This window comes from Parus major, chromosome 5 (genome assembly GCF_001522545.3).
Source record: "Parus major isolate Abel chromosome 5, Parus_major1.1, whole genome shotgun sequence".
Lineage (NCBI taxonomy): Eukaryota > Metazoa > Chordata > Aves > Passeriformes > Paridae > Parus > Parus major.
The window spans coordinates 15539360-15559680 of NC_031774.1; the positions used below are offsets into that span (position 1 = coordinate 15539360).

The window sequence follows — 20321 nt, forward strand, 5'->3', positions numbered from 1 at the left end:
GCCCTTTGGGAGGCTGAGTTTGCTTGGATGGTTGTGCTGGTTTATGTCTGACCCACTCCTGCCCGCAAGGATCCAGGGGGATGAGATGAGGAGACCCGTGAGCTGCAGCCCGCAGCAGCAGCAGCAGCAGCAGCAGCAGCAGCAGCAGCGATGCCTCTGGGGTCAGGCTACCGGTGCTGCGGACCCGCTATGCCTGGCCCCTTGCCCAAATGAGCCACACCGGATTTTGCTGAGTCACACAGTGCCTCGAGGCCGGGAGAGCAACGGGTTTTGCTGACTCATGGTCAGTGGCACTCAGCTTGACCACACACCCGCAGGGGCAGGAGGGAAGCAGGTGCTGGCCGAAATAACGGGACCCACCACATTCAACCAATCACTCCAGAAAACCTCATCCCAATGGCAGTTGTGTCCCACAGGGAGGTGGCAGGTTTCCTGAAGCCCATCAGCTCAACCAAGATGTGGCGATTTGGAGAACTCGTGGGACAAGATACAGCCCAGGGCAAGAATGCCCTCTACTCAGGATGGATCACAGTTGGGAGGGTGGCATCCATGGACCCAGGGCAGCAGGATCCTGTGTGAGGCCATGGGAGGATGGAAGAGGCTTAGGGAGAGAGTGTGGGAAGGAGATGGTGCAAGTGAGGTGCCAGTGGCATGACCCAGCAATTTTACAGAAGTTGCATGAACACGAAAGCGACGGGAGAGGGACAGGAACCACATCACAAAGCTAGGGTTCCCCCACTCCAGCAGTGTCCAGCTCGTCCCCCAGGCTGCTGCTTTCCTGTCCCCACGACTGGGCATGAGCAGGAGCAGAAAACAAGCGTCCCCCCAGCCCTCAAGTCTTGGAAGGGAAAATGTCTGTAAATCTGTTTTTTATTGTTTTTCCAGCAGGTCTCGTGGCTCTGTAGGAGCTCTGTTGGGGCAAACTGGGCAGAGATTAGCTGTGGCCTCTGGAGTTGGTGGGGTGACACCTCTGAACCCTGTTATTACACTTTGGTGGTGGTGAAGAGCCCATCTTGGTACTCTTGGATGCTCCGTCTGCATCTTGAGGAAGGGGCAGACCTCAGGGAGTGATGGTGGCCGGTGGCCCCTGGGCTCTGCCCTGCACCGGCATTGTTCTCAATGGCTGCAGGTAGCCCCGGTACCACCACAGTGCATTTTGAGGGGTGGCAGATAATGGCTTGGCATGCCTCCCAGCCCCTCACCATGCCTCCCAAAAAAACTGCGGCCTAGGATATGCCCATCCTCCCCAGGAACGCCCAGCCTGGAGGGATTGGAGAGATGAGTGCCACAAACTGGAGGTGTCCTGGGGTCAGGGACAAACAAGGGGCTGGGGGGCTGCCACGGCCCCCCTGGGCGGGGGTGCACAATGAAACCCCTGTGGTGACAGTGGGTGGGTGGCCGAGGTCCGTGAGCATCCGAGCCCTGCGAGGGACTCGGGGTCTGCTGCCTGGGGCTGTGCGTGTGTCATGTGTGTCCCCCCCCCTTCCCCGCTCCACTGCCCCGAGAGGAAAAAACGCCAGATAACCTGGAAAAAACAACAAAAAAGAAACCAGCCCAGCAGAAGGAAGTCAAAAGCAATGCAGAAGGAGCACGCGCAGCCGGGCAGGCATCTCGTGACTGATTTCACGGTGTTTATTCCCCTTTCCCGGGGCTTGAGTCACGGCCCGAGTCGCCGGGGGTCAGCCCGGGGGGGCCGTGAGGCGGCGCCCCCGGCCCCGCTCGCCGCTCCCCGCCCCGGCCCGCCCTCACGTGACGCTGGTTGCAATTTTAGACCGTCAGCTGACTCCAGAAATCCGTGGAGAGGGCCCGCTCTGCCTACAAAAACAGGGACGGAAAGCAGGAGCGGCGTCGCGGCCTCGCAGCGTCGGGACCTCCAGCCTCTGACCCCTCGCCGCCACCGCCGCCAGCAGCGCCATAGCCGCCATGGGGCCCCGCGGCCTCCTCCTGCTGCTCGCCCTGGCCGGGTCCTGCGCCGCCCTCATCAGGTGAGAGGAGGGGGTTCTTCAGGGGCTGCTGAGCCCCCGGCCTGGGGGGGACATGGGAAAAGCACCCCCGGTGCTGCTGCAGCGGTTGCCTCCGAGCTTCTCTCACAGCCCTCCGTAGCGGGTGGCTCCCCCTCCATCAAACAAGGAGGGGAAGGTTCGGAACATCCCCCGCATCCTGCGCATGGAAGGGCCTCGTCCCAGCTTCCCCTACACCTGGTGACCTCTGGCAGCCCCCCGGCCTTTCCCCCTATCTTCCTGTTTGGGAAAAACACTGAACGCAGCACGGCGGGGGGGATCTAGCAGAGGGTGCTGGCAGGAGCCCAGGTCTCACCCGCCTTATATTGGCGCGTCCCCTGTTTTGAGTGGATCCCTGCTGCCCCCCTTCCCTAGGTATCCCTTCCCTACACGCCCCCTTTAACAGGTGTGTGTTTGCTGTCCCTACATAGGATCCCCCTGACCAAGTTCCCTTCCATGCGGCGGATCCTGAGAGAGGCGGGCAGTGAGATCCCAGACATGAATGCCATCACCCAGGCCATCAAGTACAAGCTGGGCTTTGGCGAGGAGCGTAAGCCCACTCCGGAGATTTTGAAGAACTACATGGATGTGAGTAACAACCCCCTGGAAACTATCCCCCGCACTGCAGCAGACCCCAGCGCAAGGTTGGACAAGTGGCTGTCACTTGTAGGGGTACCTGTCCCAGGGGGTGGTGAGACATGACAGCCTACCACAGCCAGGAAGGCAAAGGAGGAAGAGATGTTGCTCCTGTAGGACAGATTCATGCACCCCCATGGCTTAGTGAGTGGGTGCCAAAAGGTGTTTCCCATCATTACTAAACTAAAAATACTAATACTGGTAATTATAACAACAACAAACAACCCACTGCCACCCAAGTCAGAGCTTTTCAGTTTGTGACCTATTTCCTCTCCTCTTTGTCACTAATTAACAGTCATAAATAGGGGCTTGCTCACTTACAATCCTTCCTAGCACCTTCTGGCCATTTGGACTCTACTTCTGGCAAGACAGGGGCATAAAAATTGTGCTCCGCTCCTTGAGGTGTTGGGGCATAAACGAGTGAGCACAGGATACTGGAAGAAGACTCAGGTTGGGTACTAGCTTTCTATGGGACTGGGGATGCAGGACCCTTCCTCTCACTATCCTTCATCTTCTGCACTGCCTTGGGAAAAGCCACCCTGTACCTCCACTTTCTTCTCAGCAACTTAGGGAGCAAAGGCACCTGTGTGGTTGCAGAAAGAGAAGCCAGATAAAGGACGTGAAGTTTGCCCTTGCCCTGCTGCCAGGCACGTGTGGGGTTTACTATTTCACGGTTCCTTACTGGGCAGTGTAGGATATGAGCATTAGCTGGCAGAAAAAAGCTAGGCCCAGATATTTAGGTGTTAATTCAGGATATATTCCCCCTGCTGCCCTTCCCCAGGGGCTTTGTCACCCAACCAGCGCCGTCCTGTCCTGGGAAGAACCACCGGTGTTTCAGTTGGCAGTGTTGAAAGCCAGGGCAAGCGGTTGTGTCACAGTGTTGTCTCTTGCAACCACCGCTCAGACCGCTGCTCAGGGCAGCGCTGTTTTCCCTTGTCATAGGGACACCAACCCAACCTGTGGTGGCAGATAAGGGACCACTGGGTCCCTCCCAGCCTGGTTCAAAATACTTTTGCGGCCAAAGGAATTCCTGGGACAACCGCCACTAGCCAGCCCCTGGGACCCTTCATGGGTCTATGTATGTGACAAACAGAGCCCCTGTACCGGGGATTAATTTTCAAGCAGTTACAGAACCACTGGAAGCAAGTGCTGCCTCCCCATTATGGCTAATTGCAATGTTGCAATGGATTGTTAATTACTTAGTGAGCAAGCCTTGCAAACTAAGCGCACGGGAGGTGAACAGCTTTGATAATCCTGTTTTCTTTCCTCCCCCTGCCCCCCACCCTTAATTAAGTACACAGCGGGTTTTGGAAAGGCTACTGACTTCCCATGCTAGCAGCCTTCTTTTCGGAATCTGCTGCTCCCTGCCTGTTTGGGAGGACTGGGGAGAAATGAGTCCATGTATCACCTGCCTAGCATTCTCCATTCATCTTCTCCTCTGTGGAGAGAGAGATACCTTGCTAACACCTCAGCCATTCAGGTTTCTTCCAGTACCAGCAGAAATGTAGTCTCTGAGCAAAGGGGTATCCATCAGATACCTGTGCTGTAGGGACTTCTCCCAGTCTTTCACCCTGGAGGCCTAAATCCATCTCTGCTGGATTCTCATGCTCTTTGCTCCCACCACTCCTCCAGTCTTCCAGCTCTTCTCAGACTGAGCATTTGTTTATTCCCATCCCATTCCTGGAGCTCATCAGCAAACACCAAAACTCCCAGAAGCTGTATCTCCACCTTCAGTGGGCAGTGCTGCTGCTCGCTGCAGCCCACGGTTTCTCTGTGAACCCACGAGCAAAGCAGCTTCCCAGCCAGTTTCAGCTTTTCAATAACGCAGGTGTTTTGCTTGGCTTCCTTCCATGTTTTTTTCTCATCCTTGTAGTGAACTGCATGCTAGCCTGCAGACCATCCCCTTTCTCTTCTTCCCTTCTTCCTTCCCCATATTTCCTCCCCCTCACACACCCATCTCACTTGTCCTGGATTTATCCTTTCACACCCGTTGTAATGAGTTGTGAACACTGAAGGGGAACCTCCCTTCCAGAGGACAAAGGCTGGGAATCCATCAGTGCCAAAAACAAGAGGAGGGCAATGTCTAGATAAGAAGCTGATCCTCTGTTCAACCCTAAGAGATTTTTTTGGGGTTTAATCACAGCTTTTAGCCAGCTGCCTCTGCTCATGGCTCCCTTCTTCTGCTTTGCAGGCCCAATATTACGGTCCGATTGGTATCGGAACACCTCCCCAGAATTTCACCGTGATCTTTGACACTGGCTCCTCCAACCTCTGGGTGCCATCCGTGCACTGCTCCATGTTGGACATCGCCTGCAGTAAGTGTCACGGGTGCCAGAAACTGCTAAACATCTTCTCCTTCCCTGCAGAATGCAGAGCCTTGCACTGAGAGAGGAGAAACTGAGGCAGCAACGTGAAAAGACTTGGCCAGAGGTTGATGGGCTTTTTAGGGTCAGAGCTGGAAATACAATCCCAGCTTCCTGCATTCATCCTTCATTAGTCCTTTCCTGGGTTTTTTCTTTTCCAAGTAACCATACAGGGCCATACAGGCCAAATCTCCAACAGCTTCAGCCCTACAACAGGGGAGCAGCATCATCAGTTGTGATGTTTCTCCCCAAATTATAGACCAATGCTGCTGCTCTCCCATTGCGCAAGGCTGACTTTTTAAAAGTCAATCTCTTGCCAGATCTGATATAAACTGTCCTAGTTTCTGGTTTATTGCTGCACAGAGCATGTGTGTGCATGTTTATGGTGTTATAATTAACGAGAGACAGGTAGGCACAATGAAATGAGAATGTCTTAGGGACTACGAGTGTTTTTTTTTATTCTGTGACGTTCCTATGCAATAAACTTCCACATCTGAGGATGTCAAACCTGGCTATGGAAAAATGCTATTTAAAAGTCACTGGTTGTGCTGCTTAAGCAAAGTGGAGAAACCTGTGGAGTCAACAAATGCAACCATGAAAGGCATTCCACAGTGCTCATTGGGAGTAGAGTGGAAATTTGGACTTCTTGTAGACTGATCTTATTTTTGCATATGTGAAACAAGCTTTAGGACACTGACAGGGTGGTGAGGTCTAGACCTGGTATACTTAGGGGTTCCTGTTTTGTAGCAGGGAGATGGTTTCTCAAGCCAGAGCCTTGTGAGATGCTGGGACCAAAGGGCTCGTTTTATGAATATACAAGGAGCTTAAGCTCCTGCCACACTGGAATACAAACTGGGACCCAGACAGCCTAGCTGGAAACCTGCTTTTGTAGCGCTGTCACTTTGTGTAGGGCTTGGCTGGTTCATCCTCAGCTGCTGTCTGCACTACTCAGCAAGCAGCCATGGAACTGTGCTGGCCAGCTCGTGACTCGGGAGGAGTCTGGGGAGGAGGAATCTGCCTGCTCATAAAACCAGGGATATCCTACACCTCCCAACCCAGCCAAAGGGAAAAGCAGCTTAGACTAGGGGAAAGCCCTTCTTCTCAGCAAATAAAGGAATATTTTGAATTCTTTCAAATTCTAAAAACATTAAAATTACTAAAAACAATGTATGAAAAATTTCCGGCTACTCCTAGTAAAAGAAACAGGTAAGTCCATGAGGTGAAAATGTTCATGCCCAGAGCAGACTATATTTAAAGCCACCCTCGTTCTCCATAGCGTGTGAGGGGATGCATTTTGCTCTGCTGACTAACACACCACACCGGCCACATAACCTCTAGGCTTTTAATACCCAGTGTCCAAATCGGATTTAGCAGCCTGAATTGGATCTGCCCACCTAATTCCCGACGCACTGGAAATGCTTTGTTAAGCAGACTGAGCTTGGCAAACCCTGGGTTCAGGCCTACCTTCACATAATTGAGTGTCCATTTGTCCAGATAAGCTGGATGGTGTGGGGTGAGGTATTAGGGAACCATAGGTATGAAGGAGCACTAATGCTGTGTGTCCCCTTGTGTCCCCCTTCCCAACTGCAGTGGTGCACCACAAGTACGACTCCGCTAAATCCAGCACCTATGTGAAGAACGGCACCAAGTTTGCCATCCACTACGGGACAGGGAGCCTTTCCGGGTACCTCAGCCAAGACGTGGTCACGGTGAGTTATGACTGCCCCTGCCCTGTGCTGCCCCAGATTGCTTTCAGTAGAGTGCTCAGAGCTGCTAGATTTCAATGGATCTCTTTCTTGAGTGTCCTACTCCTGTAGAACATTCTTCAGAGCTGTTTCCGAGTCCTTTGAAATGACATGGCAATGATGACTGTTAAGGTAGCAATAACCATGGCAGGCTGAGAAGGGAGAGGGTATTAGTCTGCAGGTCAGCAGGCTGGGAGTGGAGACTGCTCACATGGTACACCACTGCACAGACTGCTGGTGGCGCCCAGCTTGTTCTTGGCCAATATCCACACATTAGTGAATGCCCACATGGGCAGCTGCCCAAACACAGACCAGAAAAGGTCTCTTTACTGCCCCATCCTGGTCTCACGTCAAGAACTGGTGCTTATGCTTGTAAAGGCTGGGTAACAACCCAGGGGGAGGTTCCCCAGCAGTATTCAGGGTGCAGCTTGAGTTAACTGGGCAGTGGTTGCTTCACAGTTTGCCTTTCAGCGAGCAAAAGCAGAGCTTTCTGTCCTGTGAAGGACAAGTGCCTTTCATGACTTCCTTCCAGGTACAGATGCTTGGGAGAGTTTGCCAGCTGCCAAACATCAGGGGTGCATGTGCTGTCAGCTTACTTGCTCTCCTGGCAGGGATAAGAGCATATGTTTGCTTTGCAGGGGGGGAGAAACAAAGCAAAAGTTTTGAATAAGCACATGAATCTGGGGATTTGGAGGTTTCTGTTTAGGTTCAGCTGAAAAGTATTGGCTTACCAATTTCATCAGAATCAAAGGAAAAGTATCCAGGAGAAGATTAAAGCGTGTGACTCTTGCAAGATGTACTCTTTAGCCCATCCTTAAAGCACGAAGATTTCAAGCTAGCCTAGAAGCATCAGTTGTTGCCTCTATGCTTCTCCAAAGATGCAGCAAGGCAAACAGCAAACTTCATTGTCATTAGAAAGTATGGGCTTAATGCAAGGGCTGGAATGAGTCAGAAAGAAAATTACTATTTTTTCTCTTTTTTTGGTTTGTAATTGTCACTCTAGTGCCTGTTTGCTAATTAGCTCTCTACTTCCCGGCAGCTCAGAGGAAGGATTTTCTGCCTCAGTTTGTTCAGGAAGTGAGGATGGCTCTTGTCAGACACAGCTTGTGGCATTTGGTTTCTGTCTGTAGAGAAGCAAAAGAAGCCTCTTGCATGGAGCTGAGCAGTGTCCAACTTGTAGTAGGCAGGAGCAGGGGTGACTCTGAGGGTCAGGGACCTTCATCTTGGACACTAGGATGCCTCCTCTGATACACAACATGTTGTAGGCAAGCTCCCAGTCAGGTATAGACATGAAAGAAAGACATTGAAATAACCTCCAGCATGACCCTCTTGGCTCCAGTCATTCTGGTGGGTGGAAGCAGCCACAGCAACCTCTGGTAGCACTGATATCTGACCAGAAGATGCTTGTTGGCAGGTAGTCCAGAGTCCCTCAGCCCTAATATTTTTTTGAGAGGGTGATGAGCTCATGTCAGATATCCTCTCTCATTCTGTGGAGGAGTGATGCCCTGTAGTGCCTGCAGTGCTTCTTGCTCTCCAAAGAGCAGCGGTTCAGCCAGCCCTCTGCTGCTCAGGCATCTCTCGTCTCTTTATCACAGCCCAACCTTGGGATGTCCTTCAAAGACAGCAGGGGAAACTTAGCTGGCCACAGGGCACAAAGTCTCTCCCATGACTGCAGTGCAGATACACTGCATAGGACAGTACTATCCTTGCCTCTCCCTTGTGCCTCTGCACCCCAAGCCCTGGTGCAAGATGTACCAGAGGCCCTCAGCTCTTGGTCTGCCTTTGCCACCAGTGCTTAACTGCTGGCTGAGGCCACTAACAAGGAGGCCAGGCGAGCTGTGGAGTGCTGACACCCGTCTGCAAAGTGCTGGAGAGTGGCCACCGCACGGCCATCCACTAGTCATGATTTTTGGTTGCTCTGTGTTGGGGCGAGAGCCAGCCAGGAGACAGAGACAAAGGATCTGTCACCTGGCAGGAGCACTCTGCTAAAGATGGTCTTGGGTTTCAGCCCTGCTGAGGACCAAGCACAGGCAGGGTCTGTTAAGAATCCATGACTGGGCAGAAATCTGCCTTCCCCTTGGGATGTGCAAGCAGAGCAATATTCAAACAAACCTGACACTCAGTGTTATCAGTCTGTTGCATTTTACTTTTTTTTAAGTAGAAGCTTCATTGAATTTTCTGAGCTGCTGAGGACCAGCAGTGCTGAGGGGTGGCTTTTGTAAACCTGGAGCGTACAACTGGGGCAGGCGCTGGCGAGCAGATGCGCTGCCACGCGCTCTTTCCCCCCGCATCCTGCCCTGTGGCTTTTAGCTTTCGCAAGGCTCGATCGCCCTTTCCTAGTGCAATCCTCCAATACCATTAAAGGCAGCACTGCTGTCCCAGCCTTGCACTGTCTAACCCTGGGGGGATATTAGTAATTTGCAGGGATCGTTATCTGCCATCAGGTAGGAGAGGCCAGCTTGTCAGTCCAGCCTGGCTCACTACAGGGCTGCTAGCTGCAGGCTGAGAGGCTGAAATTGTCCTAGCAAGGATGCTAAAATTGCCCGTGGTCATCCAGAAGCTTACAAGCCTCCTGAACTTCTAGACCCAGAAGCCAGCAGATGCATCCTGCTCCCCATCAGCAGAGCTGTCTTCCTTTCTCTGATCATCTTCTTTGTGGGGATCTGCCCTTGGAATGCGTTTCAGCTTTCCAGTGTGGAGTGCCAGTCCTTCTCATGGCTGGCAAGGGAGGTGACCTTTGAATTCTCAGTACTCTGCTTGCTATTTTTGTGCTTCAGGCTCAACCTCGCTTTCTTGGCTGGGTCTTCTCCCCTGTCATGGGAGGTCTGTCCAGGCTGGTGGCTCTTCCAAGAGATTCAGCAATATCCTGGGGATGTTTCCTATGTAGGGGAGGTCACAGGGGTGGTGGGCAGAGATGAGAGGGATTTGTGCTTCCAACCGAGGATGGGTGCAGCACCCAAGGAGGCAGGATACACAGATGACTTAGAAGATGTCCAGAGTGGGGAGGAGGATTAAAGGCACAGCACAAGAGCTTTTCAGACTGGGAGGAAATAATGAAGTAGGTGATAGGGGGGGAGATGTAGGAGGGGAAAATGGATATGGGTCCTCTGTGCAAAGAGGAGGGGCTTCAGAACAGCAAGGCTAGTGCTGGGACATTGCAAAAGGCTAAAGGGATTCTCCTGCCCTTAGAAGGACTGGGCTTTGCAGGGACTCGGGAGGCTCCACTGTGCCAGAGTTGCCAGTCTCTTCCCCTGACAAGAGTGGCACTAGGGTACCTGGTTTCTGCAGCTGCCTAGAAATGCAATGGTGAAAGCAGGCAGGAGCGTGGCAGCACATTGAGGGATGGGCTGCAGCTGCAGCCTGTGTTCAGTGAGGTTCTGTTACCACCCAGGTCCCCTGAGTCAGTGTTCTTTACAATCTGCTTTTCCTTTTCCTCCCCATCTCCCCACAGCTTGGTGACTTGAAAATCCTGGATCAGACCTTTGGGGAGGCCACAAAGCAGCCAGGCATGACATTCATCGCTGCCAAGTTTGATGGCATCCTGGGCCTGGCATTCCCAAGGATCTCTGTGGAGGGCGCTGAGCCTTTCTTCGATAACATCATGAAACAGAAGCTGGTCGAAAAAAATATGTTCTCTTTCTACCTAAACAGGTAGTGTTCGGTTTGGTGGCACACCTCTGGTTGTGAGGGCAAGCCCAGTGGGCTTTTCTCTGGTACCCAGTAGCACCTCTTGTCATCTGCTATTTTACACTCTAGACAGCACTTCCCAGTTGGGAAAGGCACAGGAAGTTTTGCTTGCAGGAGCAGTCAGGCCAAAATCTCTTATGTTTACTGCTCTGAAGTAAGAAGGAGGGAAGTAGAAATGCAGTTCTTTTACTGATAAAAAGCTGGGTGGATCTGTGACCAGATTTCTTAACTGATGAATAGACAGATGAAAGAGAAATAAAAATAAACAGGGCTGTGATCATGAGATTGCTGCTAGTGCAGTCCCCTTTAGAGAGGTAAACAGCCCCAGTCTGCTGCCAAAATCTGTAAGCCATGTGGTCACCACCATGTTGCCTTGCCGGCAAGGGTGCCTCCCCATCAGTCATCACTAATGAGGGGGCTAATGCTCTCTCACCACCCTGGGAAAGCTGCCTTTGCAGCTGCCAGCACCTTCCCACCCACTGCTGCTCCCCGCTGGACACCCCATCACTTTCCTGGCACCACAGCAGCGACTCTGAACTACTTCAGCCCAAAAAGTAGCATGCCAAGAGCAGGGAGGGCAGAGAGGGCTGCTGCTGGCCATTCAAGCACCAACCCTCCCCCATCACCATATTTCTTCCCATCTGCTCAGCAGTGAGCTCTTAACTGATGGTAACCTTGAGGATTCACTCCAAGGCTGCTGATTGGCAGAGTTGAGTGCAGATAACCTAACCCTGCATCAGCTGTGTCCAGCCCTTCACAGGCACTTTTTACAAGCTGATTTAGGAAGTCCCTGTATCAGTGCTCAGTTCCCCTTTTCCATCCCCTTTCCCTGCCGTGAGTTTCTTTGGGCTTCTGTGAGAAGGTACCAGGTGGAAAGCTGCAAGATGGTTTGGTTGGGCCAAAATATTCCTATTTCCCCATCCCAGCCTATCTCACATTATCTGTCCTTATATTGACATGACATAGCACAACATAAGTTATCTGTCTCCAGTACTGTTAATGCTATGCTTCACCTCCAAGCCCCCCAGCAGGTATTTTGGGGGGCACTTGAAGCAGGTTGTTCTCGCCCTACCTTTGATGTTCACAGGTTTGGGTATTGTTTTTCAGAGATCCCTCTGGTGTGCCTGGCGGTGAGATGGTCCTGGGAGGCACCGACCCCAAGTATTACAAGGGCGAGTTCAGCTGGTTTAATGTCACACGCAAGGCCTACTGGCAGATACACATGGATTCGTAAGTTCCCCATCCACCTGACTACATGTGTGGGGTCACATGTGCAGACAGCACACGCCTGAGGCTTGGATGAGATCCTCCTCAAAAAGGAATCATCCTTGCAACACATCCACACCAAAAAAAGCAGATTAAATCTCACCCTGGGGTTGGGTTGTTTGTCACTGGAAGGAGACGAAAGGCAGAATCCGTACAAAGATGTTTTGCAAAATACTTTCCTTTTGTTTATGACCTTTGAACCTTGAAAGGAGGCCTGCTACATTCTTGCAAAGTGGAGGAAAATGCCAGCGTGTTCCCCTTGCAAGCAGGGCAAGCTCCACGGATCAAACCCCAGTTTTGCTCAGCTCTCATCAAGGCCTGAGCTGCATAGCTGTCCTGCACACAGCTCCAGAGGAGCAGGATGAGGCCTCAGGAAGCCAGCCCTTGACTGAAGGGCACGGCGCAGCAATCAGCGCGCATTGTTGGAGGCAGAGGGGAGGAGAGCAGGCTGAGCTGACGGCCGCCAGCCCCACAGTCTATTCTGAGCTCTCCCACGTGATGGGAACTTAAAAGTGGCCTGTGATCAGAGTGTGTCCTTTTCCTGGGAATTGCATCCCTCCCCAGCACGGTGTTTTAGTTCTCATTTTCCCCCGGAGCTGCAGCGTTGGCAAAGCATGGCAGACCCTTGGCTAGAAGGCTTTGTCTTTCTGCACTGCTGTGAAATGTGATGTGGGTGAGGAAGCCAAGCAGCTCCTGGCTTGCTTTTTCTTTGCACAGGAACCCTTCCTTTGCTCATGGCTGTCACACCACCCCTTTAACCCTTTGTTTTCCTGCAGTAGCACAGGCCATAAAAGTCCATAATTCATTGTCCTTAGCTCTCTCCCATGTCCATTAGCTGCAGCACTAGCTCTGGAGAGCAGGTAGCAGGCAGGGTACACAGGCAGCATCCAGGCTTTCTACAAAAATGTAGTTACACTTAAAAGCACCTACTCAGCCATGAGCAGACAACAGGGATCCCGGGGGTCTGTGCATTGAGTTGGTGCTGCATCAGTGTTTCTGGGCATCTGTCCTTCCTGTCTGTCACAGCCCTCCCTTGCTTGCCTGCGTACTGCTTCTTGCAGCCTTCACTGTGAGGCCTTGAAGGGTTATCTAATGTCTGGATATCTCTCCCCAGGGTGGATGTTGCCAACGGGCTGACCGTGTGTGAGGGGGGCTGTGAGGCCATTGTGGACACGGGAACCTCACTCATCACTGGCCCCACCAAAGAAGTGAAGAAGATACAGCAGGCCATTGGTGCAAAACCACTCATAAAAGGCGAGGTGAGGCCAGGCCGGAAATGTGGGGTCTCTAGCCATCACATCTATGCTTACATCCTACTTTGTACCCAGATGCTTGTTGAGACCCTAGTCTTCTGCTCCCTCTGATCTTTGTTCCCAGCTGGTGCTCCTGGAAAAGCCACTGGCGCAGCAGGGACCCCTTCATCTTTTGACCCTGGGTAGCATTCACTACCCTACTTGTGCTCACAGTAGAAAGCCCAGGTCCCATGAACTTTGGGAAGCTTTGAGTCACCTCTGCCACCCATGTCTGGGAGGTGGAAGAGAAGGGATCTGAGTTGCAGCTGAGACAAAGGATTCATATTAATGTGAGTCCAGAGACATTTTAGTAAAAGTATATTTCATGCAAATCGCAACCCTTTTCCTACCATCAAAGCTAATCTCACAAGACTCTCTCCCCTCCCTAAAATTGTAGAAGAATATAGATTATGAAGACCTTGTAGAAAACAATGGCCTGCTCTGAAAGCCCTCCAAGATCAGATCCATGAGCATTTGTCCGGAATTTCTGCAGTGTCAGAGACTCCAAGCTGCAGCAACAGTTGGCTTACACCTGCCATCATCCCCAAGACTTGCCATTGTTAATGAAACAGGCTTTGTCTGTGTACCAAGCCACAGCTGCCACTCCTCTGGTAAAAACCCCCTACCATGCCACATCAGCTGTGGCACCCTGGGAATCAGCAGAGCAAAAAGCTGAATCCAACATCCTTTGGCTCCATGTCTATCTGTAAAGCCCTCTTGCACCCTATCTTGGAGCCTTAGGCAGGGAGCAGCCTACTTACCCCAGCTCGAGCTTCTGCACCCTGAGATGAGCTGGTTTTAGGGAAAACCACAGCAAAGATGTGACTGTGCTCAAGGAAGACAGGGAGTGGAGGAAGTCCAAACTAAAGCTTTTACTGTTGCAATTTCAGTACATGGTCCCCTGTGAAAAAGTGCCAACATTGCCTAACATCACAATGACACTAGGAGGGAAACCCTTCGTCCTCACAGGAGATGAGTATATCCTCAAGGTATGTTCAGGCAGATTTTTCCTGCCTTATGCTTCTTCCCCAGGGCCTGGCTTTTGCTTCCACTGCACCAAAACACAAGATCAGCCAAAGCAGTGCTGGAGCTGGTGCTCAGGAAGAAGTCTGAAAGGTTGGGGTGTCAGGGTGGTGGCAGTGCAGATGGATCCAAGTAACCTCATCAAAGTCTCACAGGAATAAGACCCCCTGCATAATGCTCATAGGGGATAGCAGGATGGTTAAGGAAGGGGAAGCAAACTTGCATCACTTTCTTCAAACATTTAGCTCTTTTCTGCTGCAGTCTGGTGCCATGAGGCCAGCCTTATTATACCAGAGGCCACCAGCCACTTAAGTCATCAGAAGCAACTCGTAAGGACCACCTTGTGCAATGGCTCTAATGCAGAGCTGTGTGAGCTGGGAGGTTTATGGTCATGTGCAGCTTTGCTTGATGCTTTAGTGCTTAAGAGGGAGGGGGAGCTGGGTCTGGAGTTGTAGAAGGGGTGGGTTGGGAGTCACTTTTGCAATCTGTGGATCTCAGTCTGGGAGAGGCCGAAGCAAAGGCAGCCTTGCAGGTGCTCTTGCCAAGCCTGCAAGGTTGAGGGAAAGGAATGACCTGCTTAAATTGAAGCTCTCACTCTTCTTTCTAGATGGGTGCACAAGGAGAGACTTTATGCATGAGTGGCTTTTCAGGCCTGGATATCCCACCCCCTGGGGGCCCACTCTGGATCCTGGGAGATGTCTTTATTGGACCCTACTACTCCGCCTTTGACCGTGATAACAACCGCGTTGGCTTTGCCCCAAGTGCCTAAACATCTGACGCCCACTGCCTCTGCCACACACACACTTAAACATACACACACACACACACGGGAGCTGTAGAGAAAGGTTACCAGTATTAGAAACCCAGTGAGTGGAAAGGAGAAAAAAAAAAGAAAAAGAAATGAAACTAGATTTAAAATTACATGGAGAATAGTCATTAGTGCCCTGCTAGCTACTTTTTCCACTCTGTTGAGTAAGTGGTGCTGGGAGGTCTCTAGCTGACAACTCCAGCTGGAGTAGTCCCTTGCTTTACTGCTATGTCTTCCAGTAGTTCTTTTTGAGAATGATACTCAGAGCTGAACAAGGCCCTCTCACATCTCCCAGCGGTGGTGTCCTTCCTGGGACAGGGCGGGCAGCTGGCAGAAGCCAGCCCGTGGCACGTCTGTTCATGCAGAGAGGCTGTGCTACTGCTCTTGGGTTCATCTTTTGTGCTGGGGGAAAGGGACTAGGGAAGGCTGTCTTGCACATTAGTTCTTACTGCTTTTTCACTCATTAAGTGGGGGAGTGGACATCCCAGGAGAATCTATCTTTATGACCCCCTCCTTGATAGGTGGAGGCAGTGACCAGTAGGTCATTTCTCAAGGAGTTTGTGGTGGCTTGGTCATAGGAGAGTGTGTCCTGGGCTGTAGTGATAGGGAAGCACAGTATAGTGCCCAGGGGATGAGTTTCAGAGCCTGAGGGCTGTGGTTCTGTTTAGTGATGGCACTAGTGAGAGAGCTGGGAGGAATAGTGTCCACATGCCTGACATAATGGGACAAGAGTTTGTAGGGGGGCTCTAGCCATGGAACTTTACAATCAGAATGAATATTAAGGGGGTCAAGATAGGTTATAATAGAGGTTACTTGAAATCAGGGCCATGAAGGTACAGCCTTCTGCTGGGTGAAGTCATGTGGCACAAGTTCTCTTGAGTTCAGTGACCTTCTTCCAGGTTCTCCAAACAGCAAATCTTCCCAGCTTTGACCACAGCCAGTGAGAATAATGTTTCCTGAAGCAGCTAAGTGATCTACAAGCTGAAATCATACTGGTACTATCTGACTGTTTGTCCACCACATAGGAGCTTTTGGAAACATGGTTAAAACCATTTTGAACTGCCCAAAACTCAAGAGACAGTTGGCAGAGTCAGCAAACCTCCTGGGCAGGAGGATGCCATGGCAGCTGCTAGACCTGCATTCACTTTCCCTGCTGCCCTGTCCCAAAATCCAGCTGCCTTTAGCACCCTCTGTACCTGCTTTCTACTTTACTAACACTGCTGAGCTCTGTTCATGTCCAGCTGTGTTGCAGAGAGAGTGAGGCACAATCCTGCTTTGGATTTAGCTGATTTAGCTGTGCACACAGATCCTCCCAGAGAGCCAGGATCTGTGCGTGTGGAGCCACTTGCTGGGCTGTCACTGGTAGGCAAACACTGGTGGAGCTGGGAGGATGATAAAATGAGTTTTAAGCAGTACTGGAAAGCAGAAGAGAGCTTGCCAAGAATCCCAGCCCCTGTACTGGGAGTAAAAGACTCTTCATTTTCCCAGTGTGCTGGATCAGGTCTTGAGGTTAAGGGTGTGGCAGCAGATAAGGAGCAAAGCTTTGAGTGACAAAAGGATAAGATCAGCAGCAGCCATGACCCCAGACTAGGCTAAACAGATGGCAAAATCCCGACTACCGAAAATTCACTGATAATCCTGTCAGCAGTAGCAGTGGGGCCAAGAAATTTTTTTGAGAAAGGTCTTTGGGCAGTGAGTGAATAGATGGTTTTGCCCAGTGAAGTAAGTTTGGCATTATAACCATGCTTCCTCTAGAGGGGTCTGGCATGGACAGTGGGGACAGGCATAGGCACACGTGGCACACGTTCACTGTCCCCTACAACCCCAGATGTGACAAATGCTGCTCCCCAAAGCTTCTGCCGCCTCATAATCTTCACCTGGAGCTCCACATCTGGACACCAAAGGACATCTGTTTTAGACTGGCCAGAGAACAATAGCATGTTACCAAAAAAAAAATCTTCAGTAGCTGCTCCAAAATTAGGAAATATTCAGCACCTCTACAGAAATCTTCAGTTTCACACCAGTTAAGTGCCCAGAGCTCCTCCAAGTTCTGCTACACTGTTTCCCAGCCACAGGATTCCTTCAGCATGGGGAGACGGAGTTCACCTCTTGAGTACCTGTTGAATAGACCTGATGTGAGGGGGAAGCTTGACATGGACCTGGCAGTGTCTTTTGAACATCTTCAGCATCAGATTTAAGTGGGATGCGCAGCACAACCCCAGACAGAGCCCTTGGGCCATGGCTGTGCTGGGTGTGCACTGCCTCCCGCCGCCTGTGTGCTCCCGGTGCAGTAACTCCAGGTGGGCTGGTGTCTGTGACAGGCAGGAGGCAGCTGCCTGGGGAAAGCATGGCTCACAGTGATGCCCTGAGTGACGCACTGTAGGATAGGCTGGAGGACCAGTTCACTGCAGTCTTCCCTGAATGGGTCTCCCCCCCGTTGTTCTTTTATTTGCATTTTTAAACCCATCTCTAATCGTGTGATTGGTTTTTTAAAATTATTTTGCTGTCAGAATTAATTGTCTCTTCATAGAAAATTGAAAAGAAAATACAGTATTTTCCCCTTTAATTCTGAGAGTGGTCTTTCTTTTTGCAGTTTGAGATGCCAAACCCTTTGTGTGTGTGCAGAGACTGTGTCTCCCCAACCTATTGTCCCTGGACATCTGGTGCTCTCTTGAGTGGACTGCTGTGTGTTTCAGAAGGGCTCCTCCCCTTCTCTCTGATGAGGAAACATGCTAGGACCCTGTTGGATTTGTCTTTTTCAATCGATTAAAACATAACTCAGCCTCTGCAAGGTGAGAGGACTGTACTGCCTGGCTGAGCCAGCACCACTGGGGCATCCCAGCATCCCTGCTAGCCCACAGCTTTCTCCCTGGGACCACACCTCCCCCTCTTGAGTATTGCAACGGGTAGTCCATTAACAGGGAACTCGGGCTGTTCCCGTCTGACTGGTCCCCCTGTCTGGACCAGCTAGAACAAGCTCCTGCTTAGGATTAGAATAAATTCCTGTTTAGGACTGGGAATGGTCCTGTAGTAGCCAAAGTGGAACTTCAGTTTCTAAGTTTGACCTAAAATCAACTAAGGTGTGAAGTCTGGGGAAGTTCCAGAGCCCAGTGATGAACATGGTGTAGGAAAAATCCATCCCTCTTGCCTAGCTGTGTAATTTTTAGTCCTAGCACTTCTGTATGGGAGCTGGGGACTCTGAAGCGGAATGAAGGCCCCATGTGCCAGGTGGAAGATAAGAGCTAATCCCTACTTTGAAAAAAGCATCATCTACATAAGCAAGATGGATGCAGCCAAGTCCCATCCCATCTTCTGAGTGCAGATCTAAGCATACAGCTTAGCTGATTTCCCTACTGGAATGTCCTGAGCCTCTGTTCCCTCAGGATGCTTAAATTCCCCAATCAGCTGTTCTCCTATGTTAAAGAGATGGATTTAACCCAAAAGGGCTGGCTGAATCCTGAAAACCAATCATGCAGCCCGCTGTTCCTCGATAGCCTAAGGGGAGAACAAATCATCTGCTGCCAAATATTTATTGACAGGAATATGAGGGCCCTGTTTTTGCTGGGGGGATTCTGCCTAAGTCTTCAATCAGCCTTGTGTGCTGAACATTACATCCCAGTGGGAACAATCACAGCCTTGATCTTGGCCAAGAGCAGGAGAAGCCAAGAGCCAGAATTGCCCACCCATGCTTTTCCAGCAGGGAGCAAAGCATGCCCTGCCCCAGGAGCAGCCTGAATGCAGCCTCACACTATCTTGCCCAGAAAGTCCTCAGGTTTACTTCAGCCCCCTGTTTACTGCACCATCTCTGCAGAACTCCATGCACATGACAATTTGCTATTTCGCTCTTCATTAAATGTCTCCATTGATACAAAGAACATCAATTTTTTCATTACATGTCCCCTTAAGTAGTGGGGTGCTTGGCACTGACCCCTAGGGCTGTCTTCATGGACCTGATCCATCTTCCAAGTAATTCTGCTTCGGACTTTACCAAAAGCCCATTAACACAAGGACCTGCCCAGGGAGAGGGAAGATGAGACCCCTCACTTATGGAGATGACTTGCTCATCTGGTTGGCTCAGCAATTTGTTCATTTGGGAAACTATTTTTACTCACCATGAATGACTAAGCACATCGTTTTGGGGGCTGATGGCTTTTCCTTTTTCCGCTCTTTCTTGGATATATTTATTTTTAGGTTTCTTTGGGAGGGAAGAGAAGCGGAGTGCAGAATGAAAGCTCAGAGTACAGGAGACAGAGATCAAGGGAGAGTGGGAAGATTGGATTTACCCCTCCGAGTCTCAGGCTGCCTTACTGCTTATGGAACTTAGCCACCCATTGAGGAATTTTATAGGTGAAATAGGAAAAGAGCATTCAGGAGGCTGTGGACTTTTTCCTTCAGAAATAAAAAAAAGCAGGGTCAGGTTCTGCTAATGGTTTTCTGAAGAGCTTCAGTAGGATTTGAGATGGAAGATTTTCTCACAGTGCTTGATTATGCTATAGCCCACATGTTTCTAACGTGATTATGGGATAATTGCTTTGGGGCAGGAAGCATCCTTCTGTTCTGTTTGTCCCGTGCTTGGCACAAGGGGAAGCCAGCCTTGATGCTACAATAATGCAGGCAATTATTCATATTCACCCCACCTTTTATTTGAAAGGAAAGTAGTCCTAGACCATATGGTTGAGAGCGTGCATGCATGACCTTTGAAAATCCCCAAGAAATTGGAGGAGAGTTAAAATAATGCAGAATATTGAGGGGTTTTATTCCTTCCATTTTTTTATGTCATTTCCCTGGGTCACATGAATGGTTTTTGAACCAGTGATGCTGCATATATGCCACTGTGGTCCACGTAATAAAACTCCCACCTCTCACACTTAACATGGAGGAAGACGATGAATCACTCACCCAAAGACCAAAAAGTGTTCTGCAAACCTGTAGGGGGATGACCTGTAGGGGTACCTGGAGAAGAGGAGAAGCAGCCATTCAACCTCCCTGACCTTTCAGTCCTATTCATACAGGGAATGTGACTCTGTTGATCTCACATTCCCCCATACCACCCTGCTACCTCCTCCTGCCTGCTGCAAACTCCCTCTGACCTTTTTCTCTGCTCACCCTCCATCCCTGCCTGACATTAAGAAGAGGAGCAGCTTTACCCACACAACTTCCCCCAGACATATGAACAGCAGGCTCATCAGTAGCTCTAGTCTCTATCCATGGGGTTTCATTGCTTCTCCTGCGCCTCCTGAGGATACTCTGCACAACTGAGTTTGTCCAAGCTCTCCAGAAAAGCTGAGGACAGTTGGCCATGGCTCTGCCTCACCTGCAAACCTCTTAATCCCACAGGAGCATCACTCTCACCCTACCACTGCCCCTGTTTCTTAGCAGCTTCTTGGAGAGAGATCTGGGTCTCATAACAGGCAGATGTAGCACTAATAAAACTTAATTTACTTTGGCAGGGCCCAATGCCACTCCAGCAGCAATACATCCTGTGCCAGAGGGCAATTTGT

At 50.8% G+C, this 20321-nt stretch overlaps 1 protein-coding gene across 2 annotated transcripts; it reads left to right on the forward strand.

The window, feature by feature from the left end:
• Positions 1-1632: 1632 nt before the first annotated feature.
• CTSD (cathepsin D) lies at positions 1633-17611 on the forward strand. Of its 2 annotated transcripts, none has more exons than XM_033514901.1 (9): positions 1633-1985; positions 2432-2588; positions 4828-4951; positions 6590-6708; positions 10196-10395; positions 11539-11661; positions 12812-12956; positions 13880-13978; positions 17414-17611. In XM_033514901.1, exons 1-9 carry the CDS (start codon positions 1924-1926, stop codon positions 17588-17590), a joined length of 1206 nt encoding a protein of 401 aa, XP_033370792.1. In that variant the 5' UTR covers positions 1633-1923; the 3' UTR covers positions 17591-17611. The 2 variants fall into 2 exon arrangements, with proteins under 2 accessions (XP_033370792.1, XP_015486839.1); XM_015631353.1 differs by lacking the exon at positions 17414-17611 and adding an exon at positions 14620-17386.
• Positions 17612-20321: the final 2710 nt, after the last annotated feature.

What these genes read in the sequence shown, in the direction of transcription:
- CTSD (XM_033514901.1), top strand. Translation starts at nt 1,924, where the DNA reads ATGGGGCCCCGCGGCCTCCTCCTGCTGCTCGCCCTGGCCGGGTCCTGC. An exon ending in CATGTTGGACATCGCCTGCA is followed by an intron (nt 4,952 to 6,589) that starts GTAAGTGTCACG and finishes TCCCAACTGCAG; the next exon opens with TGGTGCACCACAAGTACGAC. An exon ending in TCAGCCAAGACGTGGTCACG is followed by an intron (nt 6,709 to 10,195) that starts GTGAGTTATGAC and finishes ATCTCCCCACAG; the next exon opens with CTTGGTGACTTGAAAATCCT.